The sequence below is a fragment of the Ambystoma mexicanum genome, chromosome 3p (genome assembly GCF_040938575.1).
Source record: "Ambystoma mexicanum isolate Mex_15411 chromosome 3p, UKY_AmexF1_1, whole genome shotgun sequence".
Lineage (NCBI taxonomy): Eukaryota > Metazoa > Chordata > Amphibia > Caudata > Ambystomatidae > Ambystoma > Ambystoma mexicanum.
Window position 1 is genome coordinate 1154263998 of NC_090925.1, and position 22429 is coordinate 1154286426.

At 45.3% G+C, this 22429-nt stretch overlaps 1 protein-coding gene across 1 annotated transcript in view; it reads right to left on the minus strand.

The window, feature by feature from the left end:
* The window catches only part of SKP1 (S-phase kinase associated protein 1), a 193258-nt gene that overhangs the window by 93864 nt on the left and 76965 nt on the right, over positions 1-22429 (minus strand). Inside the window, exon 3 of the mRNA XM_069652552.1 lies at positions 9530-9603. Within this exon, the coding sequence (XP_069508653.1) occupies positions 9530-9603 (74 nt within the window). The remainder of the gene's footprint in view (positions 1-9529; positions 9604-22429) is intronic.

A 22429-nucleotide genomic window follows, 5' to 3' on the forward strand; every position in this document is an offset into this window, starting at 1 on the left:
GCTTACAAGTTGATTGGTCCCACCAACTCAAGGAAGAAGTCGTCCTTGGAGAGGCTGCTCTGTCGAGATGAACTTTGGAAATTCGGACCTGCAGCAGGGCTTCACTGGGCAAACCAACGGTCCAGCAGCCGTCCTCTTCCAGCTCTTCAGTTCTTTTGTTCCAGTGGTCGACTACTTTCCAGTCCAAGACTCGCCTTTTAAACAGTTCTCTTCCATTCATTCCAGCCTAGCTGTCACTCACCCAGCAGGGTGGCTGTCCTTGCTGACAGCCAGCCAATCACGTCAGAGTGCATTTGGGTCTTCTAGGAGACTAAGCACAGGGAGTTCTGGGCACCTCCCTCACTTCCTGCCCACCCCAGACACTGCAGTCTTCAGTCCTGAAGCCTGCCAAAAGGGATATGAACAAAGGGACCAAACCTGGTTTGGCGCACAGAGACAAACACTAGAAGGACCTATCCAAAAGGAAACGGCGAAAAAAGACTGGGACCGGTTTAAACAAAGGGGCTTAAGGAGTCACCTTGAAAAACATGGCTCCCGTGATTCGCGGTCGGGAAAGATCAAGCTAGTTCGCTGTAAAACCACTGCCACCAGCCTTTTCAATAGGAAAGGGTAGCATTTGACTGCTACATTAGACACAGGGGAATACTAGGTAACCCCTCAAGCACTCCATTGTAAAATGGAGTGTGCTGGGTCTATACTTTTGGAAAGACTAGTAAAGTCAATTTCACTTTACATTCTCTGCGAAACAGTTTATCCCAGAGAAGGTATTTAAACCTTTGGGAAGTCTATAAAGACATCCCTGTGTCACTGCACTGAGGGTGCAGTGCAGCACATGAAAAGATGACTATGGAGTCATCTTAAAACTCCGTAATCAAAAGAAACACAAACAGAATTAAAAAGTACAGAGCCCAAAAGTTCAGCAAAAGAGCTGGGGGTCTCCAAGGTAGGGAGGAATTAGCACATTGTGAGAGTTCTCCCAAACACCTGCTAATTCTACGCACCTGGAAATGTAAGAGCAGAACTAGATACCGGGGCCATCTAGCAGTTAAGCTGCCTGCCACCAGAGAGCAGTCGTCAAAACAATCTAATCCGTCAAGACAAGAAGCTACCACACCCTCTCAAGGCACTGTAAGATGAACAGGAAGGATTCCCCATGGAAACCACCACTATGCTAACTCTTGCCTCTGCACCAACAGTAGAATGCAGCTAAACGCCTCGAAATGGGCGTTGCAGCACACGTCATTCTCAAGCTATCAGCACCGCAAGAACGCAGGTACCATAGTGCTGCACATTCTGATACTACACAACCACTACACACCTAGCACTAGTATGTAGCTGCACACATACCAAGTGCACCCAAGCACGTTCTACTACCTCGAACCTGCAGTCTGAGGGCGTTCAATCAAAAACACTTAATGGTAAAAGACACGAAATGCCAAATAACAGAATCTAGGTCATCTGTGTTAACTAGCCATATCTGGCATTGCTAGTGTGGTCTCTTTCTGTGCTTTCCACCCACTTGCCAGGTGTCCTAAATCTACCACTTTTACTGTTGTGTGTATCCTCCCAATTGGAAGGTATCCCAAATCTAGACATGATCACTTACTGTTGTGTCCTCAAGCTAGGTCTTTCTCCCACTTGCCAGGCATACCCCAAGCTAGGTACTACTGCTGTGCCTCTAGCTTGGGCTTCCCCTGCAATCCCTCAGTATGTAAGGTACAGGTGCCCTTTGACTGATTGCTGCGTCTCCAACCCAGACACTTCCAGCCCAAGGGTTCCACATACCCCAGCTCTCCCACCTAGCAGTGCCCCAAACCAAGGTTGTGCCGCCCACCCCTACCCCGGCAATGTGCCTAGCCCACAGGCTCAGCTGTCTAACTCCGGGGGAGGGGGGGTGTGTTTGTCCATCTTCCACTGCATATGAACCACTAGGTCTCTACCACTTCAACGGTTAGCTAGCCACACAGCCTGTGTTCTCTCAGCTCTCAGCTGCAACCTCTTAACTTTCTAACAGAACCAGTCAATCCCAATACCTGCTGCCCTAGCTATCCCATTCAGAGGTGTTTAACTACTCTCCTGAACCTAAACAAAATCCAACAACCTAAATTAGCAGAAACTGCACTGGGCGAATCACCAACCGCGAACCCACAGAACAAAACAGAATTGATCCTACAACCACCACCAAGCACCTCTGTGTGCACACCCAAGAGTAACACCAAAAACGACAGTCTCAAAGGAGATGCCAGTAAATCAGTAAATGACCAAACCGCAACGGTTTACAACCACTGGGTCAACAACCATAACCTCGCCAACACAAGCAACAAAAAACAGACTGAACCCCGAGGACCAAGAAACATATCCATCCAAAGAGGACGCCCACAAAGGAATACAACCCACAACCCAAACACACACCATGTCTCCCAACAAGAACGAAAGCAGCTAGAATGGACAACAGAAATAAGGAAATCTCAACTGTGCATGGTGACTGCCAGCAAGAGCACACAACTGCAAAAAACTGAAGCCAGACAGCTTGAAGACCCATACAAAGAACACAGCAAAGAGACTACATCCCTTACTACCACTCCATATAGGTCTGCTTGGTAAGCAAAGCCAGGTCAGACAAATACAGACCCCTTCGGGCTGCGCAGCCCAAGACAATTGATCAGCCACTCCAACCTGGACTAGACCATGGACAATAGCCCAAACAGAATCGTGGTCAAACTGGAATCCATTGCCCTCTACACACCCTATATCACATAAGACAAATATTAACTTCTAGACCGTTTTAAGCAAGTACTTTGCTACTAGTTATACTTTCAAGACAGAATACTTTTTTTATCCAGTCCTTCCCAGTCAATTGCACAAGTTTTCAGAGGCAGAAGAGGGGCCCTAGTTGGCAGGTTGCGATAGTGTAGGAAAGTAAAAGTTCCAGAGGAGATATTCAAAAACTAAGTCTTACTTTCAGAGTTAATTAAGTGTTCAGGAACTTCTGAGAAATACAGGCCTGGGCAAGTGTTCTGGACAAACTGCAGCCTTAAGGCATGTACTACCCAAGCCCACACAGTACCTTAGTAGTGGATGCCTTCAGGAGGCACCAGCACATGACCCAGTCCCTGGATTCTTGGTCTGGAGACAAGAGAACTGGGCACTGGATGCGGCCTTACAGCAGCAGTCAGAAGGGTTCCGGCAACATTCCAGGATGCTTACAGCTCTTGATTTGCACCTTTTACAGCAGCCAGATTAAGGATGAATATCAGTGGTCGGATTTTCTTTACTCTCAGTCCTGCAAGCTGGTGAGGGGACTTCAGGGATTCGAATAGTGTGTCTGCAGAGCCAGTCTGGGGTCACCAAAGTTTGACGATTCGGGCAGCCATGCACTGCGCAATGGCTCACACTGGGTAACGAGACGTACTGGATTCATCTTATCACCTAAAGGTGCAGTTACACAGCCAATTGCTCATAACTGGATTACAATTTGTTGAGGTCACGTATTGTTAAGGTGATGGATTATGAATCTAACAATATTAATTGATTCTGTCCACTAGGACAAGGATGCTCACATTCTAAAATGGTTTTGGCCCCCCCCCCCTCCCCTACCATTTTTGCTTTTCTTTAATTTCTTCTTGGTTAGCCTTTTCAACTGTACCTATATTTTGATATGTATTTTTTGTAAAAAACATTTCATGTCAATGGATGATTATAATGTGACATGCTGCAATTATGCCCGATATGCATGCAATTGAATATCAATGCTCTTTGACTGTTTATGGGATGCGTTTACTACCCCATAATAATAGACAATGATAAATATTGTTTGTAATATGATTTATTAACAATTTGTCTAATGATATCAGCGCATTAAGTCTTGAGAACGACCAGACGTCAAAACATGTCGAGTTAACGCCATTAAGAAAACTTATGAACTGCACGGTTATATTCTCATTATATAGATAACATTAATTTGAGAAGCACAGTATAAAACACTTGAAGTGTCAACCTATATTGTTCTCTTAACATTGGGTGTCTGCTGGGGTCAGGAGGGGCAGGTATGGTATTTTGTACGAGGTCTATCAGATATCCAGTAGAAAAAAATACCACCCCTTTCCCCAGGGACGCACAGTACCTCAGACTGAGAGCTGATCTCAGCCGGTGAGAGGGGCAGTACAAACCTACCCCCACCCTTCCCACTCGCCCAAAACCATATCGGACAAACGCACATTTAGTCAGCAAGCACTCGCCGTCTCATTCACAGTCACGAGCACCCATCATATAACACAAGCATAGATACAGCCATACATTTAAATGAACACACTTACACTACATACACACAGCAAGCACGCCCTCGTTCACACCATCATCCATCATACATTCATATCCATCATACATTCACCAAACATGAAAGCATCCATGCACAACTTAAATAAAAAACAGAACAAAAAACCTGCCACAGGTCTATCCTCACCGGGGCTCAGGCCTCTGCTGGAATGAACAGGAATCGGGAAGCTTCCTGGTTTCTGCTCATACGTAGAGGGCCCTGCGCGTGGGTGACGAGACACCCCATTCCAGCCTGCTCAGTCTGTATGTGCCAGGAAGCGCATGAGCGCCCCCTTGAACTTAATGCAGTTCCCCAGCCAGCAGTACCAATGAGCCACGCAAGGCCAGGGAAGCAAATGCTTGCACGGCTATGTAACTTTACTGTTAACGGGAAACGGTTTTTCCCTTCGATGGTTACGAGTACTCCCCTCAGCTGAAGAAAAACAGCTGAGAGAGTGCTCTTAGTATTTTACTGGGCTGGCTCCTCCATAATGGGTGAGGGCTAAGACCCAGTGGGTCGACACCCTCTCGCCCATTATGGACGAGCCACTCCTGCATGCTACAAACCTTGAAGTTTGTCATGTGGGTAGGTTCCATGGTACAGTGTGTTAAAAAGGTTCAATGATTGGACATCTTAGTGGTTGAGCGCCAAGATGGAAATAAAGCAACTCCCCTCCAGCTAAAACCTGCAGGTGTCCACAGGACTTTGTAATCTTGGGGTCTCCCAGAGGTAACAAAAGCCAGTGATTTGGACTCGATGCCCATATGGGGGAGGAACACATCCTTGGCTACCGCCAGGCAGGGTGCCAGCGTCCGTGAAGGGGTCCTAGTGTACCCTAAAATGGGGATGTCACTGGTCTTGTTCTGGGGCTCCCTAGCACTGATGCTCTGAAAGCCCTCCCATGCAGTTGGGACTGACAAAGGGCCCAGTAGCTCTCACAGGGTGCTATAGTCATCAATTTCAGTACCTGGGTGTTAGGCAGGAATGTATGTAGTAACCCTGCGGGAGACTACACCAGCCATGTCCTCTTGGCAATAGGTAACGCACCCATTTGTATAGGTCTGTACTACACAAGTTGTTAGAGTGACTGAGCAGCCAGACTTCAAGAGGTGTAAACGAGCTGTAGAAATGTAACACTGAAATTCAAAATTACAAGTATTCAAACACGTATGCTCAAGGTTTTCTAGTAAAATAAATATTTAACAGTTGGTTTTAAATAAGCCTTCTTTAGAAAGGGCAATATGCAACAATATAAATATGCTTCACAACACTTACTCAGATTTAAGATGAGTAGAAACCCTTTTGGGATGCCACACTTCCTACACCCTGAGGGCACTTAAAATTACTAGGACACTAGACATTGATGTATCAAGTTTTAGACTTCATGCAATACTGAGGTTTTGGGAAAGGTTAGAGAAGGAAAAAGGTTAACAGGTTCTCAGAGCATGCGAATACTTTCCAATCTCCCAACGAAGTCTAGGTTAGACCTTTCCCAGCAATACAAGTAAACGTATGCACCACCTCTGAGGGACAGTTAAAACCAAAGTCAATGGTCAGAAGAGTCTGCGGGGAGCCTGGACAGCCAACGTCACTTTGCAAAATGTCTAGGGAGCAGAGGCACTTCAGATAGCACAAATCTTGCACAATGTTTTAAGAGTGTAGAAAAAGAAACATTGTTATGCCGCAAGCAACTCTGCAGAAACAGCAGCTACTGTAAGTCTCCAGTGAGAACAAACAAGCTACAGACCAAAAAGTAAAGTACCCCTTTAGTCAAGACTACCTTAGGTTGAAAGAAGAGGATCCAGCTGCCTTCTGTTCTGGATGCAGTCTTATGAATCCTGGGCCTCAGTTGTGGGGACAAGAGGGAGGACGCCTGCAGTTTGAAGGTCATTGGCAGCTACATGTTCTTTCTAACTCAGCGGCACTTTGCAGTTTCAGTTACTGGTCAATAGCACCCCTACCGCTGTTCTTGGACACTTGATGGGCTCCCCTTGCTTCTGGGGTGCAGCACTGTCGAGGGGGCTCAGGCTTGGGTCGTCTTGCTTCAGGATTTCCCTGGAGCTCAGGTCTGGCTTAAAGATGATGCAGTCATCTCTGGGTTTCCTGACCCCTGGCACTCAGTTCCAGCAGCAGCAAGGACGTACACCCAGCATGGAGAGTGGTTTCCAGCAAAGTTAGTCTTTGGGTCAGTTGGTCCCATCAACCCAAGGGAAGTAGTATGTTCGGGGCTTCTCTGGTCGATACACAGCAGCAGCGCTTCAGCAGGCAGTTCAACGATCCATGAGGATGCAGCAAGCTTCTCTTCCAGTTCTTCGATGGATGTTTGTCATGATGCCTACCTCCAAGGAGCCAGGCCGGGCCCAGCAACCCCAGAGGCAGACATCATTTTCCCCAGGGAAGTCTCAGCGGGCCCAAGTCGGGGCCCTTTGGACTCAGTCCTGGCGCCTTAGGCGCCAGGCTCATAGAAGAGGATATGTGTTTAAGTGCTTGGGTGCACACTTACCTGATGCAGACCTTGCTGCTTCATCCAGGCCCTCTTGAGGCCTGAATGGGACTACTTTACCTGTAGGACTAATTCACCACCCGGGTGTGGTCGGGGAAGGATACATACCTGATTGGTGGAAGGATACATACCAGGAACTTCTTCCAAGGCTATTTAAACCCCACCCGAACAGCCACACGTGCTTCGCGTTGTTCTGCACCTAGCAGCTGGACGCTCACCGTGTCAGCTCCTGCATCCTGACTTCAGCCACGCCTGCCAGCACCCTGGAACACCTGCAAGGGGAGAAAGGAAGAGAATAGGAGAAGAAAAGCCCTTACCTGCTAAATCTGCATCCCGGAGTCATTTCTCCAACGGCCCTGAAAAGGAAGACATCATTTTAAAGGCATTTTGTTTCGATCGCTGCAGCGCTGCATTTTACTCACCTTTGCAAGGCGCTTCCATCTTCAGCAGCAATCTTCCGGATTCAGCTACGCCCCGGCGCCTAGAGGAAAAAAGACAAGAACAAAGGTGAGAGGGAGAAAAGGAATAAGGAAAGCTCAGTTTCCTTTTAAGTCTTACCTGTTGGATTATTCCCACTGCATTTCGGGTCCTGCCGCTTCCTGGCATCTCCGGACCCCGGCCCCTATGGGGAAAAAAGACAAAGACATTGAATGAGCGAATGCAAAGACATTACCTGAGCGCTCATCCAGAACTGTTTCACTTCAGGTCGGCGCCATATCTCCGGCACTCCGAACCCCGGCCCCTAAGGGGAAAAAGACATAAGCATTAGCGCTTGCTGCAATTAGACAACGAACATTATTATTAAGCTTGAACTTTTGAACAGAACTTTTACAGCGCCTTACCTGAACAGTCAAGCTTACCTGAACTCCCATCAATCCTCAATCCAGTGAGTGAAGTAACTGGGTTTCAACGCGCTCCTGCATCAGAAGCAGGATGGAGAGCTCATCCTTCCAAACCCTAAGGAGGGTATCCAACGAGCCAGGGAAGCCAGAATAGAGGGGCCCTTCCTGTCCATCTTCAGAGTTCTGCGCCTTCGACGCCGCGCTTCTGTGGGAACCAGGTGAGCGTTACAGTTTCTTCCAATGGTCAACTGCCTTCTGTTCAGGAGACCTCGCCTTTTATGCAGGTTTCTCCCATCCATGCACAGCCTAGCTGTCACTCGCAGCAGGGTGGCTGTCCTCCAAGGAGACTAAGGACAGGGAGCCTGGCACCTCCCTCGCTTCCTGCCGTGCCCGACACACTGGCGCCAGAGGCAGGTTTCAGCACTGAAGCACGACAAAGGCAAAACAAAAAAGGGTCAAACTTGGTTTGGCGCGCAGAGTAAGACCCAAGAAAGACCTCACAAGCAAGAAATGGTTAAAAAAAAAAAAGACAGACCTGGGCCATTTTTACAAAATACTGCAGCTGAGGATTCAGCCTAAAAGTTACACAATTGTAGGAAAATTAAACCGCTGCCACCAGCCATTAAATGTAGTGAGGGTAACCCCATTTTTATTTTAACATAATTAGGAAAAGGAGCTACTATGTAACCCCCTCACTACTTCCAAATAAGATGGGGTGTACTGGACCTACATAGGAAAACAGGTAAGTAAAGTCAGTTTCACTTTCCTTCTCTTGGGAGCAGTAGTTTACCCAAGAGAAGGTATTTAAACCTTAAGAAAAATCCAAAGGACTTCTGTGACACTGCACTGAAGGTGCTGCGAGTCCATACAAAAAAAAAAAAAGGTAGATGCCTATGGAGTTTGCCAGACTCCAACACCAAAAGAACGTCCAAATCAGATCAAAAACACGATGGAGTGAGAAAAAGGACTCATTCACTCCAGGATAAAAATGAAAAGCCCTAAACTCCAGCAGTGATTGGGGTCTCAAAAGGTTGAAGAGCATTAGCACAGAAATGAGAATGCTCCCCCAACACTGACGTGCACTGCCGGCAGCCCTGGAATGTGCTTCCTCCTCCCCCCCTTCCCAAGGGGTGCTCTGGTCAGGCTCCCTGCAGGTTCACTGCCCTGCAATTGTATCCTGGATCCCCTGCAGGAAGTGTGGGTCCTTCACTGGCTCCCGAGAACCCCCGCTAGCTGCACAAGTTAGTCCTGGGTACCCTGGGGTCCCCCGCGCTGCACAGCGACAGGAGAATTTGCAAGGGGGCAGAAATTCCAACTGCCTAGGGGCCACCACAGGGTTTAAACCAGAACTGCTTATTCTAACCATTTCGTAAATGGGTGGCACACCACCTTCTTACAGGTGGTGAGGGTGGGTCTAATGGGGACAGCTAGAAGTGTGTAATGCCCAGTTTATGGTCTTTACTCACCACTTAAGTCCTCTCAAGCTTTAGATACGATGATTTTAAGAAGTTCAGTGTGAAACTACTTGTATTAATTTGCCAAGGGTTCACTGTCTTGTGTGAACAGTTTGTTAATGGCAGACATAAATAAAATAGTATCTAGAGTGCCCCCCCTTCTCAAATTGGTGTTTTAGACTTAATTGTACACTACTGCTCATATGCAACTTGGGGAGGTCAACAAATTAAAAAACAGAAGAGCCTAGAAATCAGGCACATTTGGAAAAGGCAGAATGCTTGACTGAACAGATACTGAAAACTAGGAGTAATCCGTTTAACATGCCATCAAGCTAAACAAGGTATTAAAAAAAAGTCCACTTAAGGAGTTTTATAATCGCAGTGCAAATATGAAAATAAATCCATTACTTCTTACCTTTTTAAGTATAGCCGCATTAACATTTGGCAAAGGCACCGGATCGTCATCACCCTCATCATCCATTCCCAAATCTTAAGGAAAAAAAAAGATCAGAATGTCACACCTGAAATCCATTCATATAGGTTGATAGATATTTTTTTAATTCCTCAGGTGGGTGTGTAGAAAATCCATCTAAGGGTAAACAGGGTTTTCAACCACAACATGGAGCAAAAGCACATTGGGGAAGCAATCTCAGAAGAATTTGCTTCACTTAGTGGGAGGAAGGCAAATGGCTGGTAAGATCAGAATGTCACACCTGAAATCCATTCATATAGGTTGATAGATATTTTTTTAATTCCTCAGGTGGGTGTGTAGAAAATCCATCTAAGGGTAAACAGGGTTTTCAACCACAACATGGAGCAAAAGCACATTGGGGAAGCAATCTCAGAAGAATTTGCTTCACTTAGTGGGAGGAAGGCAAATGGCTGGTAATTAGGTACAGTTAAACCCAATATACACATTAACTATTACCACCGGGCAAGGCATAAAATAAGCACTGTTCCATAGCCATGTGCTATGCAACTCTGCATATTTGCCAATTAAACCAACACTTGTGGAGCGCAGCTAGCCATTTAAATTACCCTGTTCAATGAAAGCACAGCTAACCCTGCATTACTCTCCACGCTCTTTTCCCTGTCAGTGCATCTTCAAAGGGGCTAACGGAGTGAGGGAGCAACAGTAATATTGCCTTAACTCGGTGCCAAAGGCCATACAAAAAAATAATTCAGTGCCACAGAAGGTGGCTCTGGGTACTAATGGTGATGACCACTCATGGCTGTACACTGGAATTCTGCGCTTCGGCCTAACTGGCTCGAATTTGACCTTTTTAAGCAGCCCTGCCCTCCTCCTAAAGTACCATTTAGCGCTAGATTTAAATCATATCAATGACAGGCAAGCCCCATCCTGTCCACTGCCACAACACCATACCACATAGTTGTAGGCTATTACTTTCCTGTGACACTGAACATTTTGATTTATGAAACTCCCTGCAGAGCAAATTATGGGTCAAGCATGTATCATACAACTGCGCTTTGCAACAACGACTGGACCCAGATGCACATGTTTTCAGGGCTTTATTGTATCCATGTGTCAATTTATGCAGCCAACCTGTACATTTTACAGGCTCATCTCAAAAATGTCTCACTTCAGCAGTACACAAACTTGTTTATTGTTGCCAATTGTATGTTTTGGGTAGAAACATCTGGTGACACAAACTTGCTAATCAAATATGGTTTGCTAATCTAATCATCCAGTTTATTCAGATTTGTATTAGAAACAATCCATAAAACCATTGCAAGATACAATATAGGACAGTTATCTCAACAGAAACATAAAACCACAACTAAAAACAGAATTACAGCCTCAGTTCATTAATCAGTGTATAAAAAAAAACAACATCCATTATAAAACTACAACAAACGTGGAGCATTCCAGATTCAATTATCTGTGTATAAAAGTTCATTGGCAGGGCAATATATCAAGCAGATTTTTAGGTACGAGACTAGTGACCACAGGCAAGTTAGAGTTGGCCTATATTGCACAATGCTGGTTTCCATTATTAGCGGTAGCATGAGCAGTTTTCTCGTCTGCATATGCAGGGCAAAAGAGAAGTGTGCCAAGATCAATCTGCACCTGCCCTGGCCCATGCTGGCCCCAAAGCCTTTAGGCAGATGCAGTTAAACCTCGCCCTGGATACGAGTATGCGATCTTTGGCGATTCTGCCCATAATAGGTAGTGCTGAACACCCAGGGACATGGTCATAAGCCCACTATTCTTTAGAGTCATAATTTCTCTGTCCAAGTACACAGACTCATCTGTTTATTTCAGCAACTGTTTCCTGATGTGCAACAGCCATGGGATCTTTTCTCCCGCTTCCTTCGCCATCAGAAAAGTTATTAATTTGCGAGTGAGGCCCTGCCATTGCCCCCTAGCCTAAGCCAGTGCAATACCGGCTGCAGAGAAATCATGTCACCAATTGGTGTGCAGCCCAGTTCCATGAATGCTCTGAAATTTGGAGCCAAAATTGTGAGCAACAAGTGTTTTCAAAAATTGGTCCTCCAAAGTCTGTACCGCCTCGACATTGGAGTGGCCCCACAACTCCATCCCAAATTTAGCAACCAAAGCCGCTTTCCCCTTGTGTAACTGAGTCAATGGGGCTATTGGCTTTGCTTTAAACATAAACATGGCCCTGGAGACCCCACCTAACGCCTACTTGAACGGCAGGGCCGGTTTGTTCACATGAGCCAAGGCACACATGTTGGCAGAAAACCTGACGAGTCAAAATGGTCAATCCTGGGGAGACCACTATTCCCACAATATATGACCCTAAAGTTAATCCTTCATCTCCCCTGCCAGCAGGCCATCACCACTGACTTTGCTGCGTTTACCACCAATTCCAGGCCCTCCACAAATGCAGCATATTCAGAGAGGGCCTGCAAAGTCCTTGGAGTATGGGCTATCAATACAGAATCATCCGCGTACACCAGGTATGTTAAGGGCCGGCCACCCAGATTTGGGACATGGGGAAAGTACTTTATATGGGATCCTCTTTCAGGCGAAGGGAAATTAGCCAATACTAGAGGTCAAGTACCTGTTCTGCTGCACCCAGCCCAAGTCTAAATCCTAGCTGTACCTGCGAGAGAGCTCCACTACTCGGAACCCAATCCTCCAGTCGGGCCAATATGGCACAACCAATATTTTAAATAGAGCCTAGGAGTGATATGGGTCTAAAAGAGGCAGGGGAAGCCCAGGACCTCTTGTAAATAGGCTGAATTACTGCCCAAGGACCATGAAGGTGAGATAACATTCAACCCTTGAGCAAGCACTGGTGCAGAGATCTGGCTGCATGACAAATTACTCAACCAGAATATCCGGGCCGGAGCTCGGTTACATCGCTGGCTACCAATGGCCTTCTTTACCTCACCCACTGAGAACCCAACACTATCCTCATTGCCAATCTCATCACTACATTGAGGTGTAGTAACACTGAGCCTACACATCTGCTTGGTGTTAGGTAACCCACCTTTTGGTATAGGTCTGTACTACTCAAGTTGGTAGTGTGAATGAGCAGCCAGGCCCATTTCAAGAAGGGCAAGTGTGAGCTGTAGCAATGAAGTTTGTTAATACAGGTAAACAAGTAACTTCCACCCAAGGTTTGTTAGTTATTTAACATCAAATTTTAAATAAGCATTCATTAAGAAGGCAAATTTAAAAAGGTAAATATACTTTAAATACTTTCAGGATCAGCACAAGTTAGTGGATACTCTTTGGCTATGCTTCTTACACACTTCCTACACCCGGAGGTGTGCTTCTTACACCTACACCACTACAAGGAGACGTCTTCATTCACCAGGACAGTAATGGCATTTATACATCCCAGGTTGAGGTTAGAGGAAAGGGAAGAGATTAAAACGTTTGTGGAACACTTAGTCTTCCAATGAAATCTAGACAGGCCTTTCCCAGCAATAACAGTCTAAAACAAGTTACCACCTATGAGGGACAGACAAAGTCAATGGGCTAGATGAGTCTGCAGGGAGCTAGGACAGCCAAAGGCAATAGGAACACAATCTATGGAGCCGAGGTACTTTAGATAAAACAAGTCTTACACTCGTAACTTTGCATGTAGAAAATCACTTGTAGGGCCACAAGCTGTGAAGAGTTAACTCTTCAAAGGTAAGCTAATGCAATTCCCAACTGAGAAGAGCACAGCTAAAGACACCAAGGTAAGTACCCAAAGTCTAAAACAGTAACTCTGGTTAGAAGAGTGGGCCAGCTGGATTAGGTCTTGTTGCAGCCATGCAGACCCTGGGTTCCTGAGCCTTAGTTGTAGGGACAAGAGGGAGGACGCCTGGATGGCTCCTGCAGTGTCAATTTGGAGGTTGTCGGCAGCTATGGGCGCTTTTCGGTTCAGTGGCACTTTGCAGTTTCAGCCCTCGGTAAACAGCACTGTCGCAGATCTGATACCGGTTGGGCTTCCTTGAGGCCTACACTCTGGTGAGGGGATTCTTGCTCTGGCCATCTGACTTCCAGAGGAGACTCCTGGAGCTTCTGGCCAGATTTCAGATGTTGCACTCCACTATGGATTTCTCGCCCCATAGCACTCGGTTCTTGCAGCAGCAAAGAAAACAGCCGTTCAGAGGGATGGTCCAGTGGAGTTTGTCTCCAGGTTAGTTGGTCCAACTAACCCTAGGGAACAAGTCGTCCCTTCCGGAGCTTTTCTGTCTAATTGAAGGCGTTCAGCACAGCAGCAGGGCTTCACCAGGGAATTCAAAGGTCCTGGGGGATGCAGCAAGCTTAGTTCATGGTTTCGTTGGGTGTTTCTCCCAGTGGTTGAATGCCTCCAGTTCCAAAACCCTCGCCTATAGGGGTCTCCCATTCATGCACAGCCTAGGCTGTCAATCACACAGAAGGGTGGCTGTCCTGAAAGGCCAGCCAATCAGCACTGGTTGTATTCATGCTCTCCTAGAGACAGGGGACAAAGGACAGGTGAGTCGCAGGAACCTCCCTCACATCCTGCCTTTCCAGACACACTGGAGCCAGAGGCGGGCTTCAGGGCTGAAGCCTGCCAAAGGCAAAAACGAACAAAGGGCTCAAACCTGGATCAACACAGAGTTAAACCCAATTAAGACCTCAAACAGAAAATGGAGAAAAAAAAAAGACAACCATGTCCATTTTGACAAAATGGTCACCCCGTGGGTGCTGTACTGCAGCTGAGGGTTCAGCCTGTGGTAGAAACGCACAATGGTAGGAAGATTAAACCACTGCCACCAGCCATTTAAAGTAGTGAGGATAACAAAAATGTTACACGAGTATGTAGGATAACGGGCTACTAGGTAACCCCCTCCCCCTAGCACTCACCACAAGATGGGGGTGCTGGACCTACAAAGAGAAAAGGCAATTAATGTCAATTTCACAGTAGTTCTCACAAAAGGTATTTAAGCCTTATTAGAAATCTAAAGGCCTATGGAGTTTGTCAGACTCAAACAGAGGAAACCCAATCCAAATCAGGTCAAAATTCACTACAGGGTTAAAGTTAGAACATTCTAAAGTCCAGCAAAAAAGCTGGGGGGTCTACAATTGGCACATAAATGAGAATTCTCCCAACAAGAGCTTGCCGCCCCCATCCCCCCCCCCCCCCCCGTTCTGCTTGTTCATCTCACGCGGCCCTACTCCCCACACTGAGAAATGGTCCAACCAAAGCTCATCTGTGACGTTCTTCATCGGGGGTTCATGTACAATTTATAATAAGGGCCCATCTGAGCCATCTCCCAGGATAGTTTAGAATCAGTGTCCCTTGCAGCTACCACCCAGGCTTCCCATGCTTCCTCCATTGGTCTTTTTCTACTGGCAAAGATTATTTGATCTGGCACTAAATAAAATACAAATGAGGGCAGTTTGAGGTGCCAGTACTGCCCAGTGCATAGATTCTTCCTACCTATAGAACAGTCAGAATCGAACCAGCCCTCCCTTCCTCCCAGATTCCCTGGAGCGCGGAGTTTGAGGTCAGCATACTTTCAAACTCCTAATATGCCTTCACTCGCCAGTTTACCAGACAAAAAATTGGCAATTTCACGTGAACTTTTCTCTGCTTTTTTTTTTTATTAGTTCATCCTTCCTGTCCTCCCTCCATTTAAGCCTACCCCGGGAGGCATCGAAAGATACCTCCAGCAGATATGCTTGACTCAGCATATCCACCACTACGGCCGACTTAATCCAGAGTTTAATGGGGAAAGGATCACTGCAAATATCGACCAGCACCTCAAACCCCTTTATGAGCCCCCAATGCACTACCGCAACAGTCTATTGTAGAGCTACCTATTCCTAAGGAAAAAGTAACGCTGCCCAGGATGGCCCCAACCAACTGCCCATTTGTTGACAGTCCCCACTCAGTGCCACAGGCACAACCCTTCCGCACAGAGCCTGGTATCCATCAAAATTGGTGACGGTATCCCTGCCACAGCATCTGTGTTATCGTATAGGTTATATCTACCGGCCCACCCCCCCAATTTCACAATAAAACCATCTCAGATCCAACACACATTGCCCATGGGGGACTTTGGGTGCTCTGGCTCTGGAGGAACTCTCTGCAGACTGTCTTATATGGTTTTTGGGGACTGCTATAAAAATGCACTATTGGGAGATCCACCTGGCCCCATCTAGAAATGTTAACCGCCAGTATTGGCACTGGAGTTGTCAACAGCACCTGCACAACCTCCAAGTGTGTTTTGACCAGGAAACAGCCCACCATAGCTTCTTCCGCAGTTTTTCTCCGCCACCCACTGATAAGGGGCAAAAGCATTGATTTTATCCTGGGACCATGTTTCTTGGAGTAACACAACGGCTATCTCACTGAGTAACCTGTGTCACTGGGCACGCTAGTCTGGTTCTTATTCCAGCCACATGCCAGGACACAATGAAATGTCACCTGCCCCATCCCCGGGCGTCGCACGATACCACCTCTTCCAATAGCCCATGGGTCAGCCCGGGGGTAATCGGCATCATTCTAAATCATCCATACCAGAGGCAAACCGGTTCCGGGACACTGGGTCAGGTACTCTGGTTTGCTATGCTAATCAAGAAATATTTAATTAGCAAACTCTGCTAATCAATTTACACCTTGCCAGGTGGAGGGGGGATGCCGGCTTCCCAGCCAATCGGGAAGCTCGGAACAGGGACTACTCTAAACCTCCTCGGAAGAGGGATTAAGGCAAGTGCTCCCCTGTGCATCCCCTTCCATCCACCACAAATTTCACACCCATCACCCAATGCCACCCCATCCCACTTACCTGTTTCGTTGCCCATCGCCGGGAATACTGCTCCTGTTGTGGCAATGGCCACCATGAAAAGGGAGATGGCAATATGTGCAGTTCACTTCTCACTAGTCCATGGTGACCGTCTTGGCATGTGTTTCCAATTTGAGAAACACGCAGTTGTAAACTTGATAAAACCTATCAGCATCCAGTTATAACATGCAGGGATGCTAATAGCAATAAATCCCAACACCCCCACACTCTGGGCGGCAGGACTTCACTGGGACAGGTAATGGACTGCCGTTAAAGCCTTTGATTCGCTGGGCCTTGCAATAAAGCCCCTGCACATTGGTGTTTATTGTTTAAGTAACCATCAGTTCATGCAAGTACTATAAAGTAGAACAGTAAAAACAATGCAAATGTGAAAACAGTAAAAGTGCGTGTAGACCCTTCACATTCCTAAGCTCAAAAGACCTACACCCTGAAGCAAACTCCATACTTTATCAGAGGGCAAAAATCCAAGTTGCAAGCCAATAGCCAGCCATAATCGCTTCCCATCTCAATTCCACAAGTCTTACTCGCCAAGAGTCAAATATCACTAGCGAATGAAAATATTGCACCCTGCATTGTAATTCTAAGTGTTGAGAAATGCAAATCCAACATAAGCCCAGTAATATGCCATCTAAACTGATTAAGCGCCTGCAAAAAGCCTTAAAAAAGTAGGCAAAATAGATAGCAATCTGTGTATTATAAAAATTGTACATTTTACACAAATAATTTTTCAATTTTATCACAACCGTTTCCTTGTTACAAATTCTCTCGAAAGAAACCAGAATAAAAAACAGAAAATGTATACGTATTCCAAATTCCTGAAGTTGACTTTCCTTATTCCTAGCATCCAAATAAGATGGGTGGATATAGTCACTCAAATCTTTTAGGATATGATTCAGACATTAAGTCACCCTCGCCAAGTCTATAATACCTTGCTCTGTGACGGTCAATTCCTGAGAAAATTTCAACTTACAACTTTACTAGGGCCATCAGTAATGACAGTTGTGAAAATGTAATTAAACGATACCATAAGGAGTTTGTCACAGTGTTCCAAATACCTTGACCTATGAATCCAAAAAGTTGGGCACTCCATTACTAGATGGAACAGACTCAATCGTATTGGAGTTGCACATTCTACACTTCGCAAGGTACTCCCAGCTTTGGTTCCACCACCTGTGTTGGCAAACTAATCTGAATTTTAAGTACCATTCACGATAGTGAGTATAGAAAATTTGCCCAAGTAGGATCTTAAAATGTGACAGAGGAAGACGCATCAATTCCTCACCCTCAAAGTTTTGGCTGGCTTAAATGCAACAGATCCATTGATGTTTTCCATCTTTTAATTTTGTTTTTGAAGGCACGAACAGACTTCTAGAAATGTACTGAGCACACGAAGACGTTAGACCTAGTTAGTCTAATTGCGCTTATTGGCACAGAGATTGGAAGCCTCCTCGGTACTTATTTTAGGATATTTCCTTCTAAGCATCAAAGAACTGCCTATTAGAAATATTCATAAGCTTGCACATAGAGGACAATAGGCGAGATCTTTGCTCTGTAAAAATGTATTAGCAGTGCAGCAGACTAGGAACAGTTTACTTTTTACCCTTTTAAAGTGACAAGCACGAGGTAATCTTATTGTCGAATCGAGCCTCGTCTGTTGCAGTCTTTTTTTTCCTGCGATGTCGTACCCAAGAATTGAATCAACTTGTTTAAACAATTTTTAAATTTCCCCATGTATATTTCCTGGTTTTCTTTTTGGAAGAACCCACCATAACATGATTTCGCAGTATTTGTAGGGAATTATCTTCCAAATATTTATTTAGCCCGTTCAGCCGACGCTGAAGACCCGCTGGGGTGTAGTGCATTAAAATATTATCTGCGCTAGATATGCACCTTCAGGCTAGACCAGTTGCGTATGAATCCTCCCGATCCCCCACTCTTTGCTGGACTCCCATAGGTCAGCCAAATAGAAATTAAAGTGAGTGGGTGCCAGCCCACTGCCTTGCCGTATGCCTTTGTTTGGTGCGATTCGCTAGATAATTCTCCTGCTGAAGTCCAACTCTTGTTGAGTTGTTCGATTACAGCAGGCAAGTCAATGCCAACAAAGAAGGATTTATGTCTCATTTCGAGAGTTTGGACCAGAGCTTAGAGAGGTCGACATTATCAAATGCTGACGTTAAGTAGACAGCACCCAGAGTCAGCACCCACATCTGACAAAGATTCCTTCAGTGTCAAACGGCTACATCATTGTGCCAATGCACAGTCTGCAAAGGACTTGGTAGATAGTTCTTTTTCTCACATGCTCTTAAGTCCGAGCACTAAATTGCAAAATATTTGATGAATTATCGCGAAGCAAAATCAGACGGCAACATGAAGGTTCCGCTAGATATCCCTTCTTGAGAATAGGGACCAGTGTCTGTCCATGACACTGGACATTTAGGATCAGATGCTATGTGTTTAAATAGACGGAATAAAATGCGTAGAGAATGTGACGGTCCATAATTATTCCATTTGTTACTCCATCTGGGCCGCTGGCTTTGGCGTTTCACTTGCCAATGATCATTTCAATGTCAAGATGGTCGAAAATAAGGCATGCAGGTTTACAACTTAAGCCGACACATCTACTGCTGTTGAATGTACATTGTATTTATAAGAAAAATAGTCGACCCAGTCTCCCTCACTTACGCTGCTTGATTGTGCAACTGCCTGTTTGTTTATTATTTAGTTCCCACCAGATGGCTCGTGTCCCGAACTATTTTGTCCAACAAGACTTGACTGGATGTAATCTATTGATGTATTTGATACCATTTACACAATCCTTGGTGGCTTAGAGTTAAGAACTTCTTTCTTTGTGGTCATTCTTCAAATTAAAAAAGGATCTGGATATCTTTGAAGGTCTTTTCGTAACTGACATTTACAAGTATGTAAAATAATGTCATTTATGTGTTTTTAGAGAAAATGGAGTTTGTATTGGCTTTTGCATCTTTGTTTTTTTTAGCCTATCCAGTAGGTAGGGAAAGTTTTTCTGTGAAGTTTGTACTTCTCCCACAGTGTTCCACTAGACCTGGAGGAGATTTACCTCTCCGAAACCCTATTAACAGCATTGGATACCACCAACGTTCAATCATACTTTAGCACTGGGTTTTGTTAAAACCCTTGACCGTCAGTGCTATCTGGAGGATTGAATGGTCACTGGATTGTGTTCCAATTTGAAGGTGACCTACATATTGGTGGCCAAAATTTCGGACAAATCTGTAACATATGTGATGCTGCAAAGTAACTGTGCCAAGTCGGTATGTTTAAGGGAGGCTCCAATTAGTAGGTTGTTTGTAAGCAGTCCAATCAGGAGAGGAATTGACCCTACCGTTTAATTCTCCTTTATACAAAGTGGGCAAAACTTTCCTTGTGACTTCCAAGTGATCCCATTCAAAATCACCCGCTTCTACCACCACTCCTACATTGGGGTTTGCCAATCAGAATATCCTGAATCTTCTTTTAAAAAAAAAAAAAAAAGGCCTCGAGAGGCATATAGTGGGTTAACATTCATTAGCATTAAAGGAGCAGGTGGATGCTTCTATCTGATCATGGTAATTGGAATGGAGTTGCAAGTGTGTGACCTTTTCAGTTACGGCTATTACATTAGAAACCTTTATCACAGTAATAAGGCAGCCATTCGGCCTACGCTAAATTCCCTTACTGCCAACTTTGATACAACTGTAAAACCATCCCATACAGGTATTGACAATAACCAGGTTTCCTGTAAAAACCAAATTAAACTCTTACCATTGGTTTCTCTGTTCAAAAAGCAACACAGCATTAAGAGAACACCACAGTCTACACAAACTGCCTCCTTGTGCCAAGATCCAAACTTTCTAAAATCAGAGGGGGGGGGGGGGGTAGTAGCTGCCTGGTAAAGGCAGCACAGCTTTGGAATTCCCAGCCACCCCAGTTGAGAGCTGACCAAACATTCACTAACTTCAGAGAGGATGTCATTAACTGGTTCAAAGATAATGACAAGTAATACACTGGCCCCATCTCTCTTGCCTTGTAAATAGTATCAAACTCCCATGTAAATAACATTCCTGCTTGTACAGTGTTATTCATTATTATGCTTTCTCTGTATATCCTGTTCATTCTGTATACTATGTCTGAATAACCTGATTTGTATCTTACGTCACTTTGTAACTAAGCTGAAAGCCTTCCTGTATCCTCTGCGCCCGGCGCGCATTATAAATGAACAAACGAAAGTTGTGGTCCATTGAATTCCAGCAGAGAATATTCCATGTTGAGCAAAGCCAGGTCAGATTCGCCCTGTGGTAGGTAAGACTGAGGGGAGCCAACCCCAATTCCGATCTTCGTAATTGGAGGTGTAATACTTGTAGTCCAATGACGTGCAACTGTGATCCTTGATTTATCGGAACGTATGCTGTGGGCTACTTAAGGTCCATAGTAACATTCAAAACCTTCTAGTAGGATTGATACCTGCTCGATGATTGATTTTTCAACAATTTTTGAATAGATGTGTGCAGCACATTTCCCCAGATGGTTTGAATCAAACAAGCACACACACTTAATGTCAGCTGAGAAAATGGACTTAAGCTGCTGGATAGACCACAAAAGCGATAAAGCCAAGTGGAGTGCTTTCGTCACACTGGCTAATATTTGAAGCCATACGGAAGCATTCCTTTCCCATTCAGATTTTCTCAGGTTTTGGCTTGGGGATTATGTTCCCTGCTTCTTGCGCTGGTTTAGTATTTTCTTTAACCCAAAAAACCTGGGTCCTACCGATCTTGGTAGATACTTAACAGGGTCTGGCTTTTTAGATGAATTGAGTCAGGTATGGTTTTCGAACCTGGTGTCATGTTTTTTCCCCCTGGTTCCAAGTAGTCATTTATTTGCTTACTCGTTTGAGCTCAGTTCTCCTTTGAGATTTTATAGTGTTCTATATAAATTGGCAGCTCTTGTAAGGTTATCATTCAAAAGGAACTGTAGAACCCATTGTACGTTGAAATTGGAGGTCTCAAACCCTTGTCATTTATACTGATTAGTGTCACTCGTGATCTCAGCATCACTTTATATTGGAGGACTGTTTTCCACCCTGGAACCCAACGTAAAAACCTTCAGGATCCCTTGTTAGAGATTGGGTTTTTCATTTTTTCTTTTGTTCGAGTGGCAGGTTCTTAGTTTCCACTTTGTTCCGTTTGTCTACTCCTTTTCCGTTAGACCCAGGGACTGTTATCACATAGGAATTCAATTTGACCTCAGGCAATGAACACTTCTGCTCTCGTTTCCTTGCGGGTCTGTTCGCTGTGAAGCCTCAGATTGCAGGCTGGTTAAGTGATAGTTGACATCTTTCTCACTTAATTGTGGTTTGCATGAAACAGGTCCGTAAGGTTTTGATTTCATTGGGTGGTAAGTCGAACCTCATGCACCACCATGTCATACAGATGAATAAGCGACAGTAGCACGATGGCCAGAGCTGCCAAGAACAAACTTCCTCCTTCAGTTGTACCGTTAGACTTCTGAATCAGCCATTGGATTTTCCTGGGTTTAAAAAAAAGTTTCGGTGACATGCTCAATCTTTCCCGAAGGTCCTCCATTGCCTGCATCATCTTCCAGGCTGACACATGCATGAAAGATAATTGTATTAGCCTGCTGCTCAATGTCACTCAAAACTTGGCCATAGATTTCCATTTCAGAATTAACACAAGTTATGCGGATAGGTTGTGTTCCAGTTATAGGTGCTGCTGTATCAGTAGCGGCCCCCCATTTCCCCCCCACCTTTTACCATTTCACTTAACGGTTTTTAGTAAGTCGAGGAGGTGGGGGGGGGGAGGAGAATGAAATCTTTCCTAGGTCCTTTATCGCCTGTAGTTATGTCTGGTTTGTCTCAATGCTTGCTGTGGAATCACCCCTCAAATGAGGGTTCACACTCCCAAGCGTGTAACTTTTTGTTCGCCCTCATTGTGCCAACGGTGAAAACGAACGATCAAAAGGGACTAGCCCTGCAGTCTCCTTAGAGTTGCAAAGATAATGTATATAGTACTTGCATGCTTTC